At 45.7% G+C, this 17,980-nt stretch overlaps 2 protein-coding genes across 2 annotated transcripts; both read right to left on the bottom strand.

The window, feature by feature from the left end:
* Window positions 1-517: 517 nt before the first annotated feature.
* LOC147304646 (uncharacterized) lies at window positions 518-9,510 on the bottom strand. Its single transcript, XM_086280275.1, has one exon. It carries the CDS (start codon window positions 9,454-9,456, stop codon window positions 7,621-7,623), a length of 1,836 nt encoding a protein of 611 aa, XP_086136401.1. The 5' UTR covers window positions 9,457-9,510; the 3' UTR covers window positions 518-7,620.
* A 6,576-nt stretch (window positions 9,511-16,086) lies between these two features.
* On the bottom strand, window positions 16,087-17,336 carry LOC147304645 (uncharacterized). The gene is made up of 7 exons (XM_086279528.1): window positions 17,176-17,336; window positions 17,020-17,087; window positions 16,760-16,942; window positions 16,586-16,647; window positions 16,440-16,487; window positions 16,327-16,359; window positions 16,087-16,248 (listed from the first exon to the last, which is right to left on the bottom strand). The coding sequence occupies exons 1-7, from the start codon at window positions 17,334-17,336 to the stop codon at window positions 16,087-16,089; spliced, it is 717 nt and encodes a 238-aa protein (XP_086135654.1).
* Between the last annotated feature and the right edge of the window lie 644 nt (window positions 17,337-17,980).

The raw sequence follows: 17,980 nt of genomic DNA, 5'->3' as shown, positions 1-17,980 counted from the left end.
CAATTTAATTAACAACTTTTAAATATATTCTTCTTTCATAGTATAATTTTCACGTGCTTCATCCGAAGCACACTGTCTGTGTACTCACTACCTAATTTATAACCAAAGTATTCACTCACTGTCTCTGTACTGCTAGCTTAGCTTAGCTCGTAGCCGACTCGTTAGCACCATGGCTACTTCACCTGTCCCTCCTGCACTTTCTTGCTCATTGTGTCAGATGTTTAGTTACTCCTCGGCCTCCTTTAGCAGTAATGATATCTGTAACAAATGTAACATATTTGCAGCTCTGGAGGCCAGGATTACTGAATTGGAGACTCGCCTTCGCACCCTTCATTCACCTGTAGCTAGCCAGGCCCCTGTAGCTGGTGCAGCCGAAGATAGCATAGGCCCCGCTAGCTGTTCCCCGGCAGACCCCAAGCAGCTGGGGAAAGAGGGCGGCTGGGTCACGGTGAGGAGGAAGCATAGTGTTAAGGTACGTTCGAGTTAGGGAAGAGAAGAAAGCAAGCCCAAGTCGAAGTAGGTGTCAAAAATAGTGATCTTTATTACACACTCTGTGCACTAAGAGTGGGAAAAGACAATTTGCAATCGAATCCTCTCGTCAACTGAAACATCAGTCTCCTTATATTGCCTTTATGACATCACAGTTGGATCTTTACTGGAAATGATCTCAAATGATAACAATTCCCCGCCTATCCCAAAGTTTTCCCTTATATAGACATCAACTGCTACTCTTAAGAGAAAAACAAGTGTGTATTACATTGTGCATTTTGTGAAAGTGTATTTATCAGAAAAACTGTCCTCAGATGATCCTCCTATTATTACTAAGTGTGTAGGTGACCGTGCGTGTGTTACATAAGTGCGTGCATGTAAGCAGAGACCGGCGTACGTGCAAAATTACACGCAGGCCTGCCAGGGCCCAACAGGACTCGTGGGTCTGTATGGTGTGACTGCTCTGCTCTAACGTGCAACAACTTTATATAAACAGTCAGTGTGGATTAATATAAACAGTCAGTGTACATTAATATCTGCTCAAAGTAACACAGATGTAATTAAAAGATTATACTGTCAACAGATTCAACAATGGCAAATGAATAATCAATGATAACTGATTGTGAGAATACAAAATAAAATATCTCCTGATCACACTCCTCCTCCTTGGCCTTTTGAAAAAAGGCCAACATTTAAAGATATTGTGTCACTCCTCCGTCCAGGCGGCTTCTCGCAACGGCATCATATGTTCCGGACCAGCTGACCCAGCTGAACCAGAAGCTATGGCCCTGCTCACCAGATTACCCAACACCTGCCTCACCAGAGGAATGAGACAACACCCAATCAGCAACAAACCTAGAAAAACTAGAAGAGAAAACATGGCAGACATAAACAATCCCTTATATTGCCCAAAAACAGATGTGAACCAATCTCCCAGCCTTGAGTTCACGCCTGATTGCTCATGCATGGTTCTAGATAACGTTTTCAAATTTTCCAGCGCCCGCGTGACTGTTCCGTCCGGAGCTGTATTGTTGGGAATAAAGGTGCAACATAAATCTCCGAACATCGCGCACACGCCTCCCTTCTCGGCCAATAACATGTCCAGCGCCATGCGATTTTGGATTCCCATTAACGACGTCGGACCTAATTGTTCTGCAAGACCTTCCACCGCGTCCCTGGTGAGATTAGAGAGTCTCAACACATTATAATGAACATAATTAATGCGATCAACATTTTTATTTGGAGTCACCCACAGAAACACACTTTCAAACCCGGCCGCTATCTGATCAACTAACTTATACTCATCTGGAACTCCTCGGGGAACTCCTATTGAGTCTATCCAGGTTGGCGAGTCCCGTCTTGGATCATACTTGTGGATAGCTCCTGTGGCTCTCCTCCGTCTGGCTGTAGACACATTCGCACCTTGCTGTGGAATTGTCTCTAGCCTACTGCCCATGAGCATCAAAGGTGCAGCTAAGCGCACCAAAGCACACGTTCCCACACTCCCCAAGGGAACCTGCACCAAAAGGGTGTACTCCCCACAATAATAATATAGCCCACCTCTCGCCCAGGTGCCTATAATTGTGCTTGGGTCACTTACATCATTGGTAGTCCTACCTGTGATTGTCCTCTGGCACCAGCTTGGATTAATCCTTCCTAGCCTAAATCTCACTCTGTCTGTAGAAAACTCAAAACATGTATAATTATCTCGTTTTGGTGTGAATGAACCTGGTTGTGTGCGTTTATCAATTGGCGGATATAAACCTGACAAAGTGGTGCAGTTACCTGTGTCCACCGCCTCTCTAGTTAATCTCAACATGCAATTATATCCCCACTCATCCTCTGGATACAGAGGAGCGGGTTCAGTAAACAAATGTGGTCGAGCGGTAGCACAAGCAACACAATCAACCACTTTCTGCTCCTTAGCATTTTGAGCCACCCAATCTAACCAAAGATTCCTATCTCCAAAACCTGTGGCACGCTCTATCAACTCCTGAGGTTTTAACCTAGTATAATCAGTGGCAACAAACCATTTTTCTTCTGGATCCTCGTAAGTTACTGTCTCCACGGGATCTGTTTGCACCGTGAGATTCAGTGCTGAGTCATTTCCCAGCGGTTTAGACCTGGGATTAAATAAATTCACCCGAATTAACCCGAATGGATCTGTCCCTACTTTATCTACCCCTACTACTAAATAGAACGCACCTCCATCAAACCCAGGTTCAGGGAGTTCACTCCATGGTCCTAGGGAAAGAGTAATAGGGTTATTTGTAACAGAATAATCTCTCTGAATAGCTATTCCTTCAAGGGCCGGTGGCACCGTTGGCTGCCATCCTACTCCTGTCCACGCGACCACATCCTGCCAAGAACACCACTGATCCGTTACATAGGTGTAGATGTCACTATCCCATGATGGGCCCCACACCGACTTAGGGTAACACATCATTGGATGATAACAAACCCACACATTATATGTTCTCCAGCTATTCCCGTCACCCGAGCATTTAATTACCTCACACAAATCGAATGTGAACGCTGTTGTAGATCCATTAACATACCCAAACTCGACTCCGCCACTGGCTTTGAGACACCCATCATCCCCACCTGAACCAACCGCACGCTTGACTTTTTTCGACGATTTGATCGGTTCGGGCTCAGGAGCGGATAGACCTCTGTGTCTGGGCAATTCACCTGTCTGCCAAAAAACAAAGAAACACGTTATAACACTTATTAACCCCAACAACCCCGTTATTTTCCAATTTTCCCACAATTTCATGATGACTGTTCCCAGGCTCGTTTACTTTTACTCTATACTAAAAAGATAAGGTTACAAAAAGAGTATAAGGTTATGAGTATAAAAATATGCGAGTAACATACAAAACTATTACGATTCCTTCAAACTATCAAATACTTTAGACTAGAGCCCTAGCCTATTTAAGAGCCTGTACTGGATTCCTCCTTGGCGCGTGACGCTCCTCTCCTTTCTCCGCCTCACTCAGGTAGACTACTGAGGAGGACCGTAGCACAGGGGGAACGAGTATTATTCTGGCTCTATGTTCCCTCCTGCGTCGATTGGGTGGAAGCTAGCTCCAACAAACTCTCGTCCGCGACTGCACACTGAGACCAATGGAACCAGGTCTCCCCTTTCCCCTTTAGACGGACAGCACTGGTGGTTCGGGCAATTACTTCGAAAGGTCCGGTCCACCTTGGGTCTCTCCACTTTCGCTTAATGACCTTCAGCCACACCGCCTTGGCATCGGGGATGGACCTGTCCTCCGCTTTCACCCCCTCTCCAACCTGTTGTGTGAAACTAGACACAAGAGCTTTTAATTCTTTCCAACATTCAATATGTTTTCTATTACTTTTTACACTTTCTGCCGCCGGAACTGTTGTCCATGGACCTGGAAACTGTCGTCCTGTCAACAGCTCATATGGTGTGAAACCTGTGGATTGATTAACACAACATCTTATTATCATCAATGCAACTGGCAGGGCCGCTACCCAATTTAGCCCCGTGTGAGCTGAAATCTTAGCAATTTTATTCTTCAGATTTAGATTCATTCTTTCTACCTTTCCCTGCGACTGGGGGTGATATACTGTGCCAAATCTATGTTGTAACCCCAGCTTCTGTTCTACCTCTGCCAAATCTTTGTTTTTGAAATGAGTCCCATTGTCGGACCTAATCCGCTTAGGGAAACCATGCCGGGGGATGTAATGATTGATTAAACACTTAATCACACTTTTTGCATCCTCCCTCTTGGTAGGCCATGCCTCAGGCCAACCCGTCAAAGCATCTACACTTACCAGTAGATATCGAACTCCTCCTGGACCTGGATCAATCATGTCAGTGAAATCAATGACAATCTCTTCACCTGGTCTCTCTGGAATGGGGAACTTACCTGCCTCTGGTTTAATCACTGGCTTCGGATTGTGCTTCCCACAGATCAGACACGTCCTAGCCTTTTCCTTGATCATATCCTTCAAAAAGGGATGCCACCAATGGCACAGATGTCTCCCCATCTGGGCGACACCTACATGTCCAAGGCCGTGCGCTTCAGCAATCTTCTGTTTTGCCAAGTTGGCTGTCAACACTGGTCGACCGTCAGGTCCTCGCCAGAGACCTCCTTCTTCCCAGGCTCCTCGACTCTTCCAGATCCCCTTCTCTTCTGGGGCAGCCTCCCCTTGGGCCTTCCTGGCCTCCTCTAGCATGTTAACTCCTAATTCTTCTTCCACCGTTATTTGTACCATCTGTCGTGATGCTTTATAACCCGCTGCCTCCTTTGCGGCTCGATCGGCTTCCTGATTTCCTCTGGCCATCAGGCCCGTCCCTGAGGAGTGGCCTTTGCATTTTATGATGCTCACCTCCTCTGGATCTCCCAAGGCCTGCTCAAGTTCCTCCATTTCCTTTTTGTGGCAGATTGGTGCGTTCTCTGCTGTCCTGAATCCTGCTCTTCTCCATTGGGCGAGCTCCACATGAGCTGCTCCAAAAGCATAAGCTGAGTCCGTGTAAATGTTGACTCTTTTTCCTTTTGCAAGTCTCAAAGCTCGACTTAGAGCAATTACTTCTGCTCTTTGGGCTGACTGCTGCCCTTCAAGTCTTCCCGCCTCCTTCACTTCAAATGCAGCCCCTTTTCTGCAAACTACCGCGTAGCCTGCTTTTAATCCTTCATCATCCCTGTAGCAGCATCCATCAGTGAACCAATCTTCAGCTCCTGTCAGAGGTTCTGCTTTCAAGTCTTCTCTTATCTTCTCGTCCACTTCAGCTCTCTTTGCGCAGTCATGAGGTTCTCCTCCTGACTCCATTAAATCTGCCATGTTAATTCCTTCATGTGTGAAGGTCAAGTTAGGAGCGTCTAAAACTCTACACACTCTCTGTTGTGTAAGAGGTGTCATGGTGAAGGCTTGTGAGTTAACATATGCCACCACACTGTGGGTGGTCAGCACCTTCAACGGATGGTCCCTCACTATATGTGCTGTCTTTTGTATAATTTTTGACACCCCAATGGCATGCTGAGTGCATCTCGGGTGCCTTGTCTCTAATGAATTCAGCCTGATGCTGACGTACATAAGTACATCTCTTCCTCCCCCTTTTTTCTGAAACAACACCCCATTAGCTATCCCGTGTGTTTCAGAAACATCAAGATAGAAGGGTTGTTCATAATTAGGGATAGCAAGATCAGCCGATCTGGATAAGTCCTGTTTTAATGCAATAAATGCCGACTCAGTGGCCGATGTCCATGGCAGTTCAGCCTTAAGATTTCTGACACCTGCCGTTTTTACCAAATCCCTCAACAGGGCTGTTTTGCCTGCATAATTTGGAATGAAGTGCCGGCTGTATCCTGTTAACCCCAAGAATGAGAGCAACTCCTTAACCGTACACGGTCTTGGATGTGTCAAAATCTGATCACGATGAGTGTTTAGCAGACCCACTGATTTGTGAGCAATGACACGGCCCAGAAATGTTACTTCTGGTCGGACCAACTGCAACTTTCCTTTACTGACTTTGAAACCGCACTCAGCGAGTCTCTTCAGTATGGTAAGTGAAGCTGCCGTGCATGCCGAAGCAGACGGAGCTGCAATGAGCAAGTCATCAACATATTGCACTAGTGAACACCCCTCTGGGAGATGGCATGGCGATAAAGCTTCTTTCAATACTTGGTTGAAAATGCCAGGGGAAAGTGCAAACCCTTGTGGCAACCTTGTGTATCTGTACTGTCGTCCCCCATATGTGAATGAAAAAATGTCCCTCAGAGACTCATGCAATGGGAGACAGAAAAATGCATTCGCTAAATCAATACATGTAAACCACTTCTGATCTGGTGTTAATGCCGTCAAGGCTGTGTATGGGTTTGGGACTGGCACCGTGTCAGTACGTAAAATGGCATTGATGGCTCTTAAGTCATGTGCCATTCTGTACTTTCCTGTCCCATGCTTCTCTACTGGCAAAATAGGAGTATTCCAGTAGGATTGAGAGGGCTCAAGCACCCCTACTTTCAATAGCCCCTCAATGGTTTCTGCAATTCCCTCCTCAGCTTCTCTCTTTTGCCTATACTGTGGTTTCCAAATTGGCGTTTCAGACTTCAGCTGGAACAAAACGGGCGAACACGTGGCCTGGCCCACATCCGTAGGCCCTGCTGACCACAAAGTGTCAGGAAGAGTCGCAAGTGCGGCAACTGCATCCGCATGGTCTGTTCTTTCTCTCCCATGAATTCTTGAGATTTGTTGATGCTCCAACATCACTGTGTCCTCTGATTGACAAGTGATACGATAAATTTTGCATTTTGGCGAGTACCAAACGTCTGGAATCTGAGTAGCTTGCCAGCCAGGTTCCTCGAGGGCTCTTTTGACCATCGTCCCCAGCTCCTTCGCCTGATGACTCTCATGGACCGCCAATGTTATATGGGGCACTGAATCAGGTCCCATTTTGAACCAAGGCCGTTGTTCGTCGGTTAATTTTACTGCTGCCGCGACGCCCTCCGGACCGACATAGATGTTTTGAGAACACACATTCCAAGTCTGGCCTTCAAGGTCAGACTGGAACAGGTCCCTGTAAATTTCATCATCATTTCTATCATAATAGAGGGTGACATGGAACGGATCCCTGGGGGGAGAGAAGACGGCCAAGGCCATAATCCAAGGTTTCCACAACTGATATTGTCTTAGTATGCCTTCTTCCACCACACGACCCCAATAGATGTCAGCGGTCGTTTGTTCACAGTCTTTCAGCAAGTACTGGTTCTTTGAAAATGTCCCCAGGCACGGAAACTCTTTTCCTCCTGGAAGTGTAACTGTTAGTCCATCAGCTGAACACATGATGGTGGCCCCCAGTTTAATGAGCAGGTCCCTGCCCATCAAGTTCACAGGCACATGGGGAGACACCACATAGCTGTGCTTCAATGTCTGTTTTCCCAGCACCGTCAGGGCTGGATTGGTTGTTGGCAGCATCATCGGTACCCCAGAAAACCCAATAACACTGACCACATGGTTGGAAAGTGTGGCACTGTTTGGTTTTTGTTTCAGTGTTGAATAGGTAGCCCCAGTGTCCACAAGGAAGGTCATTTCATCTCCTTCCACACTCATCGACAACATAGGATCTGCCACTCCCATGTTGTCTGGCCTCTGTGGGTCCCGTCAGTACAGCTCCTCCTCTCCGCCCCAGTATCCCAGGGGATACTGAGCCGCTGGCGCCATGCCTGGGTTTGGAGCTTGATGTCCCCTTGTCTGGCCCACTCTGCCTCGAAAAGTTCCCTGTGCCTGGGGTGATGATGAATAAGCTGTTTCTGGTAGCCATGGCGTAGGACAATTACGAGCCCAATGTCCTCGTCCTCCACACCTTCGGCATACATTCGGGTCGAGCATAGGTCCCCCCAGACCACGGCCCCTTGGTCCACCTCCCCTTTGGGATCCACCACGTCCCCTCAGCGACCTAGGAGCCCCCCAATTCCCCGCGGGTCTTCCTTGCCTTGGGAATTCATTGGCGGGCCATCGGTCATCAGGGTACAGAACCGGATTCAAATCTGGCCAATCAGGCCCCGGATCGCCCCGTGGCTGCGCCACCAGCATCTTCTTAGGTCCATCTTTGGTTTCCTTTTTCTTTTCGTTTAGTTTTTCTCTCGCCTCTGCCAATTTCAATTTTACTAACTGCCCTTGCGCCTCCTCCAGCTCCTGTTTTTTCTTGTTCACCTCGTCTGTCTCCAGCCCAAGTCGATGTATAATGTGCCTCTCCCATTTGGCTGAATCCGCCACCGCAAAATCAGGGTTCTTTTGTAAATCTGTTCTTACTCGTTCTGGGAGACCTGCTAATACTGCAGATCGGAACCACGCCCTTGGTTCACCATTCTGCCCAGGATGTTCACCAGTTTGAAGAATCCACTGTTCTTTTGCATGCTCCATAAACTCTCTAGGGGAATGTTCTGGGGTCCAAACAATCCTAGGTGTAGTGCCCATGTTATGAGTCGGATACTTTTCACGCACTGCGTCAGAGAGAGCATTTCGCACCCTTGCATAGGGGACGTCGTTTGGTTGGCATACAGTTCTTGCTATCTCTTCTACATCTGCGAGGCCTCCTCCTCTGAAGGTCCTCCCACCGATAGCTCGGAAATCTCCCAGAGCCAATTCCTCTCCTTCTGTAAGACTTCCTAGTCTCCTCAACCAAGCGGCTCCTCCCTCCGTGATTGGGGGCAGCTGCTTCACCAGAGCCTCAAGATCTCTGATATTGTAGGGGTGGTAGACTGGTTCACCCCTTCCTCCCTTCAATAAAGGCATTGTGAGGGATAATTCCTCCTCTGTGTCACCCCGCCCTTCTTCAGTTGGCAATGCAACAGTCTTCCTCTGGTTCTTCTCAAAGATGGACGGTCTTTTATCTCTTGGTTCCTCCAGAACCCTCCCAGAGCGAAGGGTCGTTCCTCCTGTGGGAGTCTGAAACTTTGGGGCAAATCCTCCCCTTTGCAGGTTTGACACTTCTCTGGATTTTCGTGTGTTGCTCTCTACTGAGCCCGCCAAGTCCTTTTCCAAGGCATAAAGTGTTTGTGCTACGCTACGTGGTGTTGCTACGCCATCCTCCTCCAATTTTCTCAAGAGGCGTTCCAGTTGTATCACAGCCTCCCGATTGTCAGATTCTTTTCCAAAAACGTGGCCTTGCCACTGTTCTTTCTCAGACTCATCAACCGTTGACCTCTGATTAGTTTTTCGGGTCGCCTTTGATGGCGCCTTCTGATACTGCATTGAAGGTGAGTCTTCCTCTGAAGTCCAGACCTCCTGGGATGGATTTTCCTGGCTGGGCTGTTGCATTGTCACCTGTCCGGTACTTGTAGACGCCACAGGTTGAGCTTCTACTGTAGCTCTATCTGGGCTAAAAAGAGCGGGAGGAATCAAGATCAACCCCCGTGTAGTAATTCCTTGTGATGTCCCAGCAACTGGGTGCGGCTGACTTACCTCTGATGCAGCTGGCGCTGATTGAGACTGCATCGCTTCCTGTGCAGGTACCCCTGATTGTGGCTGCACTACTCCTGTGTCTGCCTCCACTGTGGCTGGAGCAGATGTCGATGATGGAGGATTCTCCTGTAAGTTGACAATAGTCCTAAACAGAAGCCCCAGGTACACCACCAACCCGTTTATGTGTCTAACCGTTTTTCCCCACTCGGTGACACACCCGCCGGGGGTCAAACTCTGGTAATTGGTGATTCTGTTCTCAGACATGTGAAGCTAGAGACACCGGCAACCATAGTCAATTGTCTTCCGGGGGCCAGAGCAGGCGACATTGAAGGAAATTTAAAACTGCTGGCTAAGGGTAAACGTAAATTCAGTAAAATCATAATTCACGTCGGCAGTAATGACACCCGGTTACGCCAATCGGAGGTCACTAAAATCAATATTGAATCGGTGTGCAACTTTGCTAAAACAATGTCGGACTCTGTAGTTTTCTCTGGTCCCCTCCCCAATCAGACCAGGAGTGACATGTTTAGCCGCATGTTCTCCTTAAATTGCTGGCTGTCTGAGTGGTGTCGCAGAAACGATGTGGGCTTCATAGATAATTGGCAAACCTTCTGGACGAAACCTGGTCTTGTTAGGAGAGACGGCATCCATCCCACTTTGGATGGAGCAGCTCTCATTTCTAGAAATATGGACAAATTTATTAAACCCCCCAAAATATGACTATCCAGAGTTGGGACCAGGAAGCAGAGTTGCAGTCTTACACGCCTCTCTGCAGCTTCTCTCCTCCTGCTACCCCCCCAAAAACCCATCTCCATAGAGACTGTGTCAGCTTCCAAAAAGACAAAAAACAAACTAAAAACCAGCAACAAACGACTTAAACATAAACAATTACAAAGAAAGAACAATACAGTATCCACATCTGAACCAAAGAGTAAAACAGTGAAATGTGGATTATTAAATATTAGGTCTCTCTCCTCCAAGTCTCTGTTAGTACATGACTTAATAATTGATCAACAAATTGATTTACTCTGCCTTACAGAAACCTGGTTGCAGCAGGATGATTATGTTAGTTTAAATGAATCAACACCCCCGAGTCATTCTAACTACCAGAAACCTCGAAGCACAGGCCGAGGGGGCGGTGTGGCAGCAATTTTTCACACCAGCCTATTAATTAATGAAAGACCAAGACAGACTTTTAATTCATTTGAAAGCCTGATGCTTAACATTGTCCACCCCAGCTGTGAAACTCAGAAACCAGTCTTACTTGTTATCATCTATCGTCCACCTGGGCCTTACACAGAGTTTCTGTCTGATTTCTCAGACTTTATATCTAATTTAGTTCTGAGCTCAGATAAAATAATTATTGTGGGTGATTTTAACATCCATGTAGATGCTAAAAATGAGAACCTCAAAATTGCATTTAATCTGTTATTAGACTCAATTGGCTTCTCTCAAAATGTAAAAGAACCCACCCACCACTTTAATCACACTCTAGATCTTGTTTTAACATATGGCATCGAAACTGAACATTTAACAGTGTTTCCTGAAAATCCTCTCCTGTCTGATCATTTCCTGATAACATTTACATTTACAATAATTGATTACACAGCGGTGGAGAGTAGACTTTATCAAAGTAGATGTCTTTCTGAAAGCGCTGTAACTAAGTTTAAGAATATAATCCACCCACTGTTATCATCTTCAATGCCCTGTACCAACACAGAGCAGAGCAGCTATCTGAATGCTACCCCAACAGAGGTCGATTATCTTGTTAATAATTTCACCTCCTCACTACGTACGTCTCTGGATACTGTAGCTCCTGTGAAAACTAAGGTCTCTAATCAGAAGTACCTGACTCCGTGGTATAATTCTCAAACACGTAGCCTAAAGCAGATGACTCGTAATCTGGAGAGGAAATGGCGTGTCACAAATTTAGAGGATCATCATTTAGCCTGGAGAAATAGTTTGCTGCTTTATAAGAAAGCCCTCCGCAAAGCCAGAACATCTTACTATTCATCACTGATTGAAGAAAATAAGAACAACCCCAGGTTTCTCTTCAGCACTGTAGCCAGGCTGACAAAAAGTCAGAGCTCTTGTGAGCCAACCATCCCTTTAATGACTTCATGAACTTCTTCACAAATAAAATTTTTATCATTAGAGAAAAAATTACCAGTAATCATCCCACAGATGTAATATTATCTACAGCTACTCTTAGTACCATTGATGTTAAGTTAGACTTTTTTTCTCCAATTGATCTTTCTGAGTTAACTTCAATAATTACTTCCTCCAAACCTTCAACGTGTCTTTTAGACCCCATTCCTACAAAACTGCTCAAAGAAGTCCTGCCATTAATTAATTCTTCGATCTTAAATATGATCAACCTATCTCTAATGACCGGCTATGTACCACAGGCCTTCAAGCTGGCTGTAGTTAAACCTTTACTCAAAAAGCCATCTCTAGACCCAGCAGTCTTAGCTAATTATAGGCCAATCTCCAACCTTCCTTTCATATCAAAAATCCTTGAAAGAGTAGTTGTCAAACAGCTAACAGATCATCTGCAGAGGAATGGTTTATTTGAAGAGTTTCAGTCAGGTTTCAGAGCTCATCACAGCACAGAAACAGCTTTAGTGAAGGTTACAAATGATCTTCTTATGGCCTCTGACAGTGGACTCATCTCTGTGCTTGTCCTGCTAGACCTGAGTGCAGCATTCGATACTGTTGACCATAATATCCTATTAGAGCGATTAGAACATGCTGTAGGTATTACAGGTACTGCACTGCTGTGGTTTGTATCATATCTATCTAATAGACTCCAATTTGTGCATGTAAATGGAGAGTCCTCTTCACACACTGAGGTTAATTATGGAGTTCCACAGGGTTCAGTGCTAGGACCAATTCTGTTTACATTATACATGCTTCCCTTAGGCAGCATCATTAGAAAACATAGCATACATTTTCACTGCTATGCCGATGACACCCAGCTCTATCTGTCCATGAAGCCAGATAACACACACCAATTAGTTAAACTGCAGGAATGTCTTAAAGACATAAAGACCTGGATGGCCGCTAACTTTCTGCTTCTTAATTCAGATAAAACTGAGGTTATTGTACTCGGCCCTGAAAATCTTAGAAATATGGTATCTAACCAGATTCTTACTCTGGATGGCATTACCTTGGCCTCCAGTAACACTGTGAGGAACCTTGGAGTCATTTTTGACCAGGACATGTCCTTCAAAGCACATATTAAACAAATATGTAAGACTGCTTTCTTCCATTTGCGCAACATCTCTAAAATTAGAAATATCCTGTCTCAGAGTGACGCTGAAAAACTAGTTCATGCATTTATTACTTCCAGGCTGGACGACTGTAATTCATTATTATCAGGATGTCCAAAAAACTCACTGAAAAGCCTTCAGCTAATCCAAAATGCTGCAGCAAGAGTACTGACAGGGACTAGAAAGAGAGAGCAGATTTCTCCTGTTTTGGCTTCCCTTCATTGGCTTCCTGTTAAATCAAGAATTGAATTCAAAATCCTGCTCCTCACATACAAGGTCTTAAATAATCAGGCCCCATCTTATCTTAATGACCTTGTAGTACCATATCACCCTATTAGAGCACTTCTCTCTCGCTCTGCAGGCCTACTTGTTGTTCCTAGAGTATTTAAAAGTAGAATGGGAGGCAGAGCCTTCAGTTTTCAGGCCCCTCTTCTGTGGAACCAGCTTCCAGTTTGGATTCGGGAGACAGACACTATCTCTACTTTCAAGATTAGGCTTAAAACTTTCCTTTTTGCTAAAGCATATAGTTAGGGCTGGACCAGGTGACCCTGAATCCTCCCTTAGTTATGCTGCAATAGACGTAGGCTGCCGGGGGATTCCCATGATGCATTGAGTTTTTCCTTTCCAGTCACCTTTCTCACTCACTATGTATTAACAGACCTCTCTGCATTGAATCATATCTGTTATTAACCTCTGTCTCTCTTCCACAGCATGTCTTTTATCCTGTCTTCCTTCTCTCACCCCAACCGGTCGCAGCAGATGGCCGCCCCTCCCTGAGCCTGGTTCTGCCGGAGGTTTCTTCCTGTTAAAAGGGAGTTTTTCCTTCCCACTGTCGCCAAAGTGCTTGCTCATAGGGGGTCATATGATTGTTGGGTTTTTCTCTGTATCTATGAAGCGCCTTGAGGCGACTTTTGTTGTGATTTGGCGCTATATAAATAAAATTGAATTGAATTGAATTGAATTGAAGGAGAAGATGATGATAGTGATGATCTGAAGTTGAGAGTTGTTTCCTACCAACTTTTTGGGGTCCCTCCAGACCCCAGTGTTTGTCATCGTAACTTACGAATGTGCATTGGGGTTGCGAAATACCCCATCGCCATTACTAAGGGGTCACAGTGTACCCACGGAGTAGAGAGCACCCCCAGTCCTCGCAAAGGCCGGTTTACGCGTAACTTGGGGCCCATAAGGCTAAGCGCTTGCCTGCGAGGAGCAGGAGAATGGAGCAGAAGGAGGTAGGAAGGCGGCAGGGAGAGTCTGAGGCCCTCAAGGAGGGCGGTTTACGCGAACTCTGCCCTCTGTAAAGCCAAGCGTCCAACAGCGAGGCCCAGGAGAACTAAGGAGAGGGCCGGTTTACGTGAAGACTACCCTCTGTAAAGCTGAGCGTTTGCAAGCACAGGGTAGAAGGACCAAGGAGAAGGAGGAAGGAGACGATGATGATGATGATGTGAAGTTGAGAGATGTTTGCTCCGGTGGTTCGGGGTCGCTCGAGACCCCAGTATTTGCCATCGTAACTTACGAATTTGGTGTGGGGTGGCGAAATACCCCATCATAATCACTAAGGGGTCACAGAGTACCCATGGAGCACGGAGCGCCTGCGGTCCCCACTTAGGCCGGCTAAGCGCTTGCCTGCGGGGAGCAGGAGAACGTGGGAGAAGGAGGAAGGAGGTCGAGGAGGAACGAAGAGTCCGAGGTCCTCACTGAGGCCGGTGTATGCGAACACTCTCGAGAAGGAGACGACGATGATGATGATGTGAAGTTGAGAGTTGTTGCCGTGGCGCTTTGGGTTCCCTCCAGACCCCAAGGTTTGCCATCGTAACTTACGCGATCGATGGAGGGTTACAACCAATTAGGTGCCTTTGTCCGACACTGTGACGAGACCGGCTATAGCCAGGGGTCCGCCTGACTCCCATCTGCCCCCACCGCGAATCGGAGCCCTGTTTCGCTGACGGGGTCTGCGTGACCCCCCCCCCCCCACTTCTTTTTTTTTGGTACAGGCCGCACAAGGGTTAACAAATTAAGTTGTATGTTGTTTTCATTTTTAATCTTTTGTTCTCTTCCTACTCTGTCCTGAGTACTGAGTCAGGATTTAGAGTGAGTACTCAGTACTGTTTTTTGAGGCAACGAGTTTCCCAAAAAACTTTTAAATTCTGGGAACTAATTCGACTGCAAACCAACTTGTTGGATCCCTATGTTAAGAGTTCCACTCACCGCAGTCGGGCATTAACAACTGCACAAACTGTGTGCATTGCCTTGCGTTTCTTTGCAAGTGGCACGTTTCTGTACGCTGTTGGAGACGCAGAAAACATTGGCAAAAGTGCGGTCTGCCGTTCCATTCGCAAAGTATACCTGGCACTCAAGCATTTCCTGGGTGTGTTTGTGGTTTTTCCAAGCCACTTAAGACCACAGGTTGTCAAACAGGGCTTTTTTGCCATTGCAGGTACATTACATTCGATAATGAATGTGATGCAATCATGACCTATGTCTGTAACTATAGCTCGATTGTCCGCAGGCTTCCCTAATGTGATTGGTACCATAGACTGCACACACAATGAAGGGGCCCCAATGAAGGGGACTTTGTCAATCGAAAGGGGGTTCACAGTATAAATATGCAGGTGAGTAATACTAATATTTCAGATGGTAATATATAATGGAAGGAGTGTGTTCACATATAATGAAATCTCTTAGATGGTGTGTGACTCTATGTGCCATATCACAAATGTGGAAGCTAAATGGCCTGGATCAGTGCATGACTCGAGGATTTTCAGAGAGTCAGGGTTATGCACATTATTTGAGCGTGGTAAGAAAAACAGACTTATTTTGATATTTCATACTTATTTTGGGCCTAACATAACAGCATTCCTCCATTACACAGGGGCCTACGATGGGATTCTCCTTGGAGACAGGGGTTATGCATGCAGGCAGTACTTCATGACACCGTTCCCTGACCCCAACCCTGGGCCACAAACCCGCTACAATGCAGCTCTAGCCAGGACAAGGACACGCATTGAAATGACCTTTGGGCAAATGAAGGGAAGATTTCAGTGTCTGAGGGTTGCACCTGACAGGGCAGGTGACATTATTGTTGCATGTGCCGTACTGCACAACATTGCCACCATCAGAAAAGAGAGGACTCCTGTGGTGGAGGTGCAGCCTGATGATGACCTCCAGCCAGTACACTTGGACCAACCTAGTGGCAGAGCTGCACGGGACAGAATTGTGCAACACAATTTCGAATATTAAAAACATGACAAAACATATTTGTCATTGAAATTTATTTGAGCATCTTTGTCTGTCTCATCAAAAACAAGCCAGTCATCATTTGCCTGGAAAAAAAATCATATATACTGTATCACGCAAGGTCATCAATAGTGCTCTGTATGAAAGTGTATTTTTACTTACTCTGAAGTTCCTTTTGAAGCAACTCGATTTCTAGTTGAAGTTTTTGCCTCATTAGAGCTTGAAGTTCGATTTCACCTAGGAGCTTTGGTTTCTTCAGCTCAGTATACTCCATTTTTTGCTGGAGACTGCTCTTATAGAGCAAACGAATGTCACCCTGTTTCAATTGTAGAGACAACATTTAACGGTCAATATATGTCATATAGGAAGTAAAATTAATTACAACACTGCCCACCTCTGTATCAGGCCTCTCTGCCGGCCTCTTGGCCTGCAAATCATACTGCAGTCAGAAACACATAGCAGTACACAATTAGATGGAAATTCAGGCCAAATTATGCATGAACTTACAGGGACTTCCTCTAAACCACAGTCATCTGACAGGGTTGCGTCACTGTCCTGTGCAATGGAAACAAAATGGTGTTACAAAGGGATGTGGTACAGCCTATTGGTCTAAATAATTGAAAAAAGAAAGATATATATATCTCCCAACTTACTGTGCATGCTTCAGTCACCCCTTGCATGGGAACAGGTAAAAGTGATGGAGTGTCATGTAAAACTACACACAAAAAACCCACAATGTCAATAAATGTCAAAGTACAAAAAGCATGTTAATTAAGGCAACAACCAAATATTTTACATTCTACAAATAGAATTATGAGCTCATTTACCAGTTATGTAGGTGCTGCTGCTACTGCACCCCGGCTGCTGGTCTAAGGAAGAGCTGCCCCCAGGGATGCCCTCAACAATGGGTCTGGTGGCATTCAACCCTAGGGCCAGCTCCTCTGCCGGGGTGTGACGAGGGGGTGCAGGACCACCACCTGTCTTTTTTTGCTCTGCCCTTTTCTTGGTTGCTGTTATACACAACCAAACAGATTGTTTCAGGGTCTCTTTTCAAGAGACTAAAAGCAATATAAGTGATGAATATTACCATTCTGTAGAACATTCTTATATTTCACTTTTACTTGTTCCCATGTTCTAGTGGGTCCTGTTGTGGCTCTAATGTGAAAGAGGATATAATGTAATATAATATAATATGATATAATATAATATGGTATAATGTCATATAATATAATGAATTACTTACGTGTTTAATTTGTCAGCAACTTTCTGCCAGCCCTCTCTCCTTGCTTTTGCAGCCTTTGCAGTGTTCCCTTGCGTTTTAATTAAACTCTGGAACTCCTGAAATCCCTCAATAAAGAGTTCTTGCTCTGCTGCCGAAAAATACTGAGCGCGCTCCTTCGACATTTTCGCCGACCAATCAAAGGTTTGCCGATCAATGTTTCTACTATCGATGCGTAGCCCCTCACATTACTTCATCCAGGGCCCTATTTCAGGAAGCCGGTTTAGAAAACTCAGAGTGAAAAACGATACTCAGGGTTGAGTAACCCCGAACTGTCCAACTCGGAATATTCGGTTTCAGAAAGGCTGATAACAATTAGTTCAGTCAACGCGGAGTTGCTTTAACCCAAAGTTAAGCGCGCGCACGAGGATACATAAAGCCCTGATTAGTGGAGCATAGATTAAGCGAGTCACCATGGAGACGGAGGGAAAGAAGGCGCGGTCAATGTATTTTACAGCGCTTGAGGCCGAAATTCTGATGGCAGCATATGCCGATAACATGCAAATCTTGCGGGAAAAAAAGTAACACAGCCTCAGCTGCAAAAGAAAGGGAGCATGCATGGCAAAACATAGCCGACAGAGTCAATGCGTGAGTGTTAATTTAAACATTGATCTAGGGATTTCCACCCATTTAACACGTTATTTTATTATATTTCATTTTATTTTGTATTTCATACATTTTATTTTGTGATGTGATGTGAGCGCAGGTGCAACCCAACAGGCCCCAAACGTTCCTGGCAGCAAGTAAAAATGAAATATAGAAATATAGT

This window comes from Aulonocara sp. 'chitande type north' Nkhata Bay, linkage group LG22 (assembly GCF_057382095.1).
Source record: "Aulonocara sp. 'chitande type north' Nkhata Bay isolate Kocher_YH1m ecotype deep benthic linkage group LG22, A_spYH_male_GT1.1, whole genome shotgun sequence".
Taxonomy (NCBI): Eukaryota; Metazoa; Chordata; class Actinopteri; order Cichliformes; family Cichlidae; genus Aulonocara; species Aulonocara sp. 'chitande type north' Nkhata Bay.
This window is presented reverse-complemented; position numbering and strand designations above follow the sequence as displayed.

Coding starts and splice junctions, on each gene's coding strand:
- LOC147304645 (XM_086279528.1), bottom strand. CDS start 17,336: ATGTCGAAGGAGCGCGCTCAGTATTTTTCGGCAGCAGAGCAAGAACTC. Junction 16,943..17,019: donor TAAGAATGTTCTACAGAATG/GTAATATTCATC, acceptor TGTGTATAACAG/CAACCAAGAAAAGGGCAGAG. Junction 16,648..16,759: donor CAGCAGCACCTACATAACTG/GTAAATGAGCTC, acceptor TTTTGTGTGTAG/TTTTACATGACACTCCATCA.
- LOC147304646 (XM_086280275.1), bottom strand. CDS start 9,456: ATGCAGTCTCAATCAGCGCCAGCTGCATCAGAGGTAAGTCAGCCGCAC.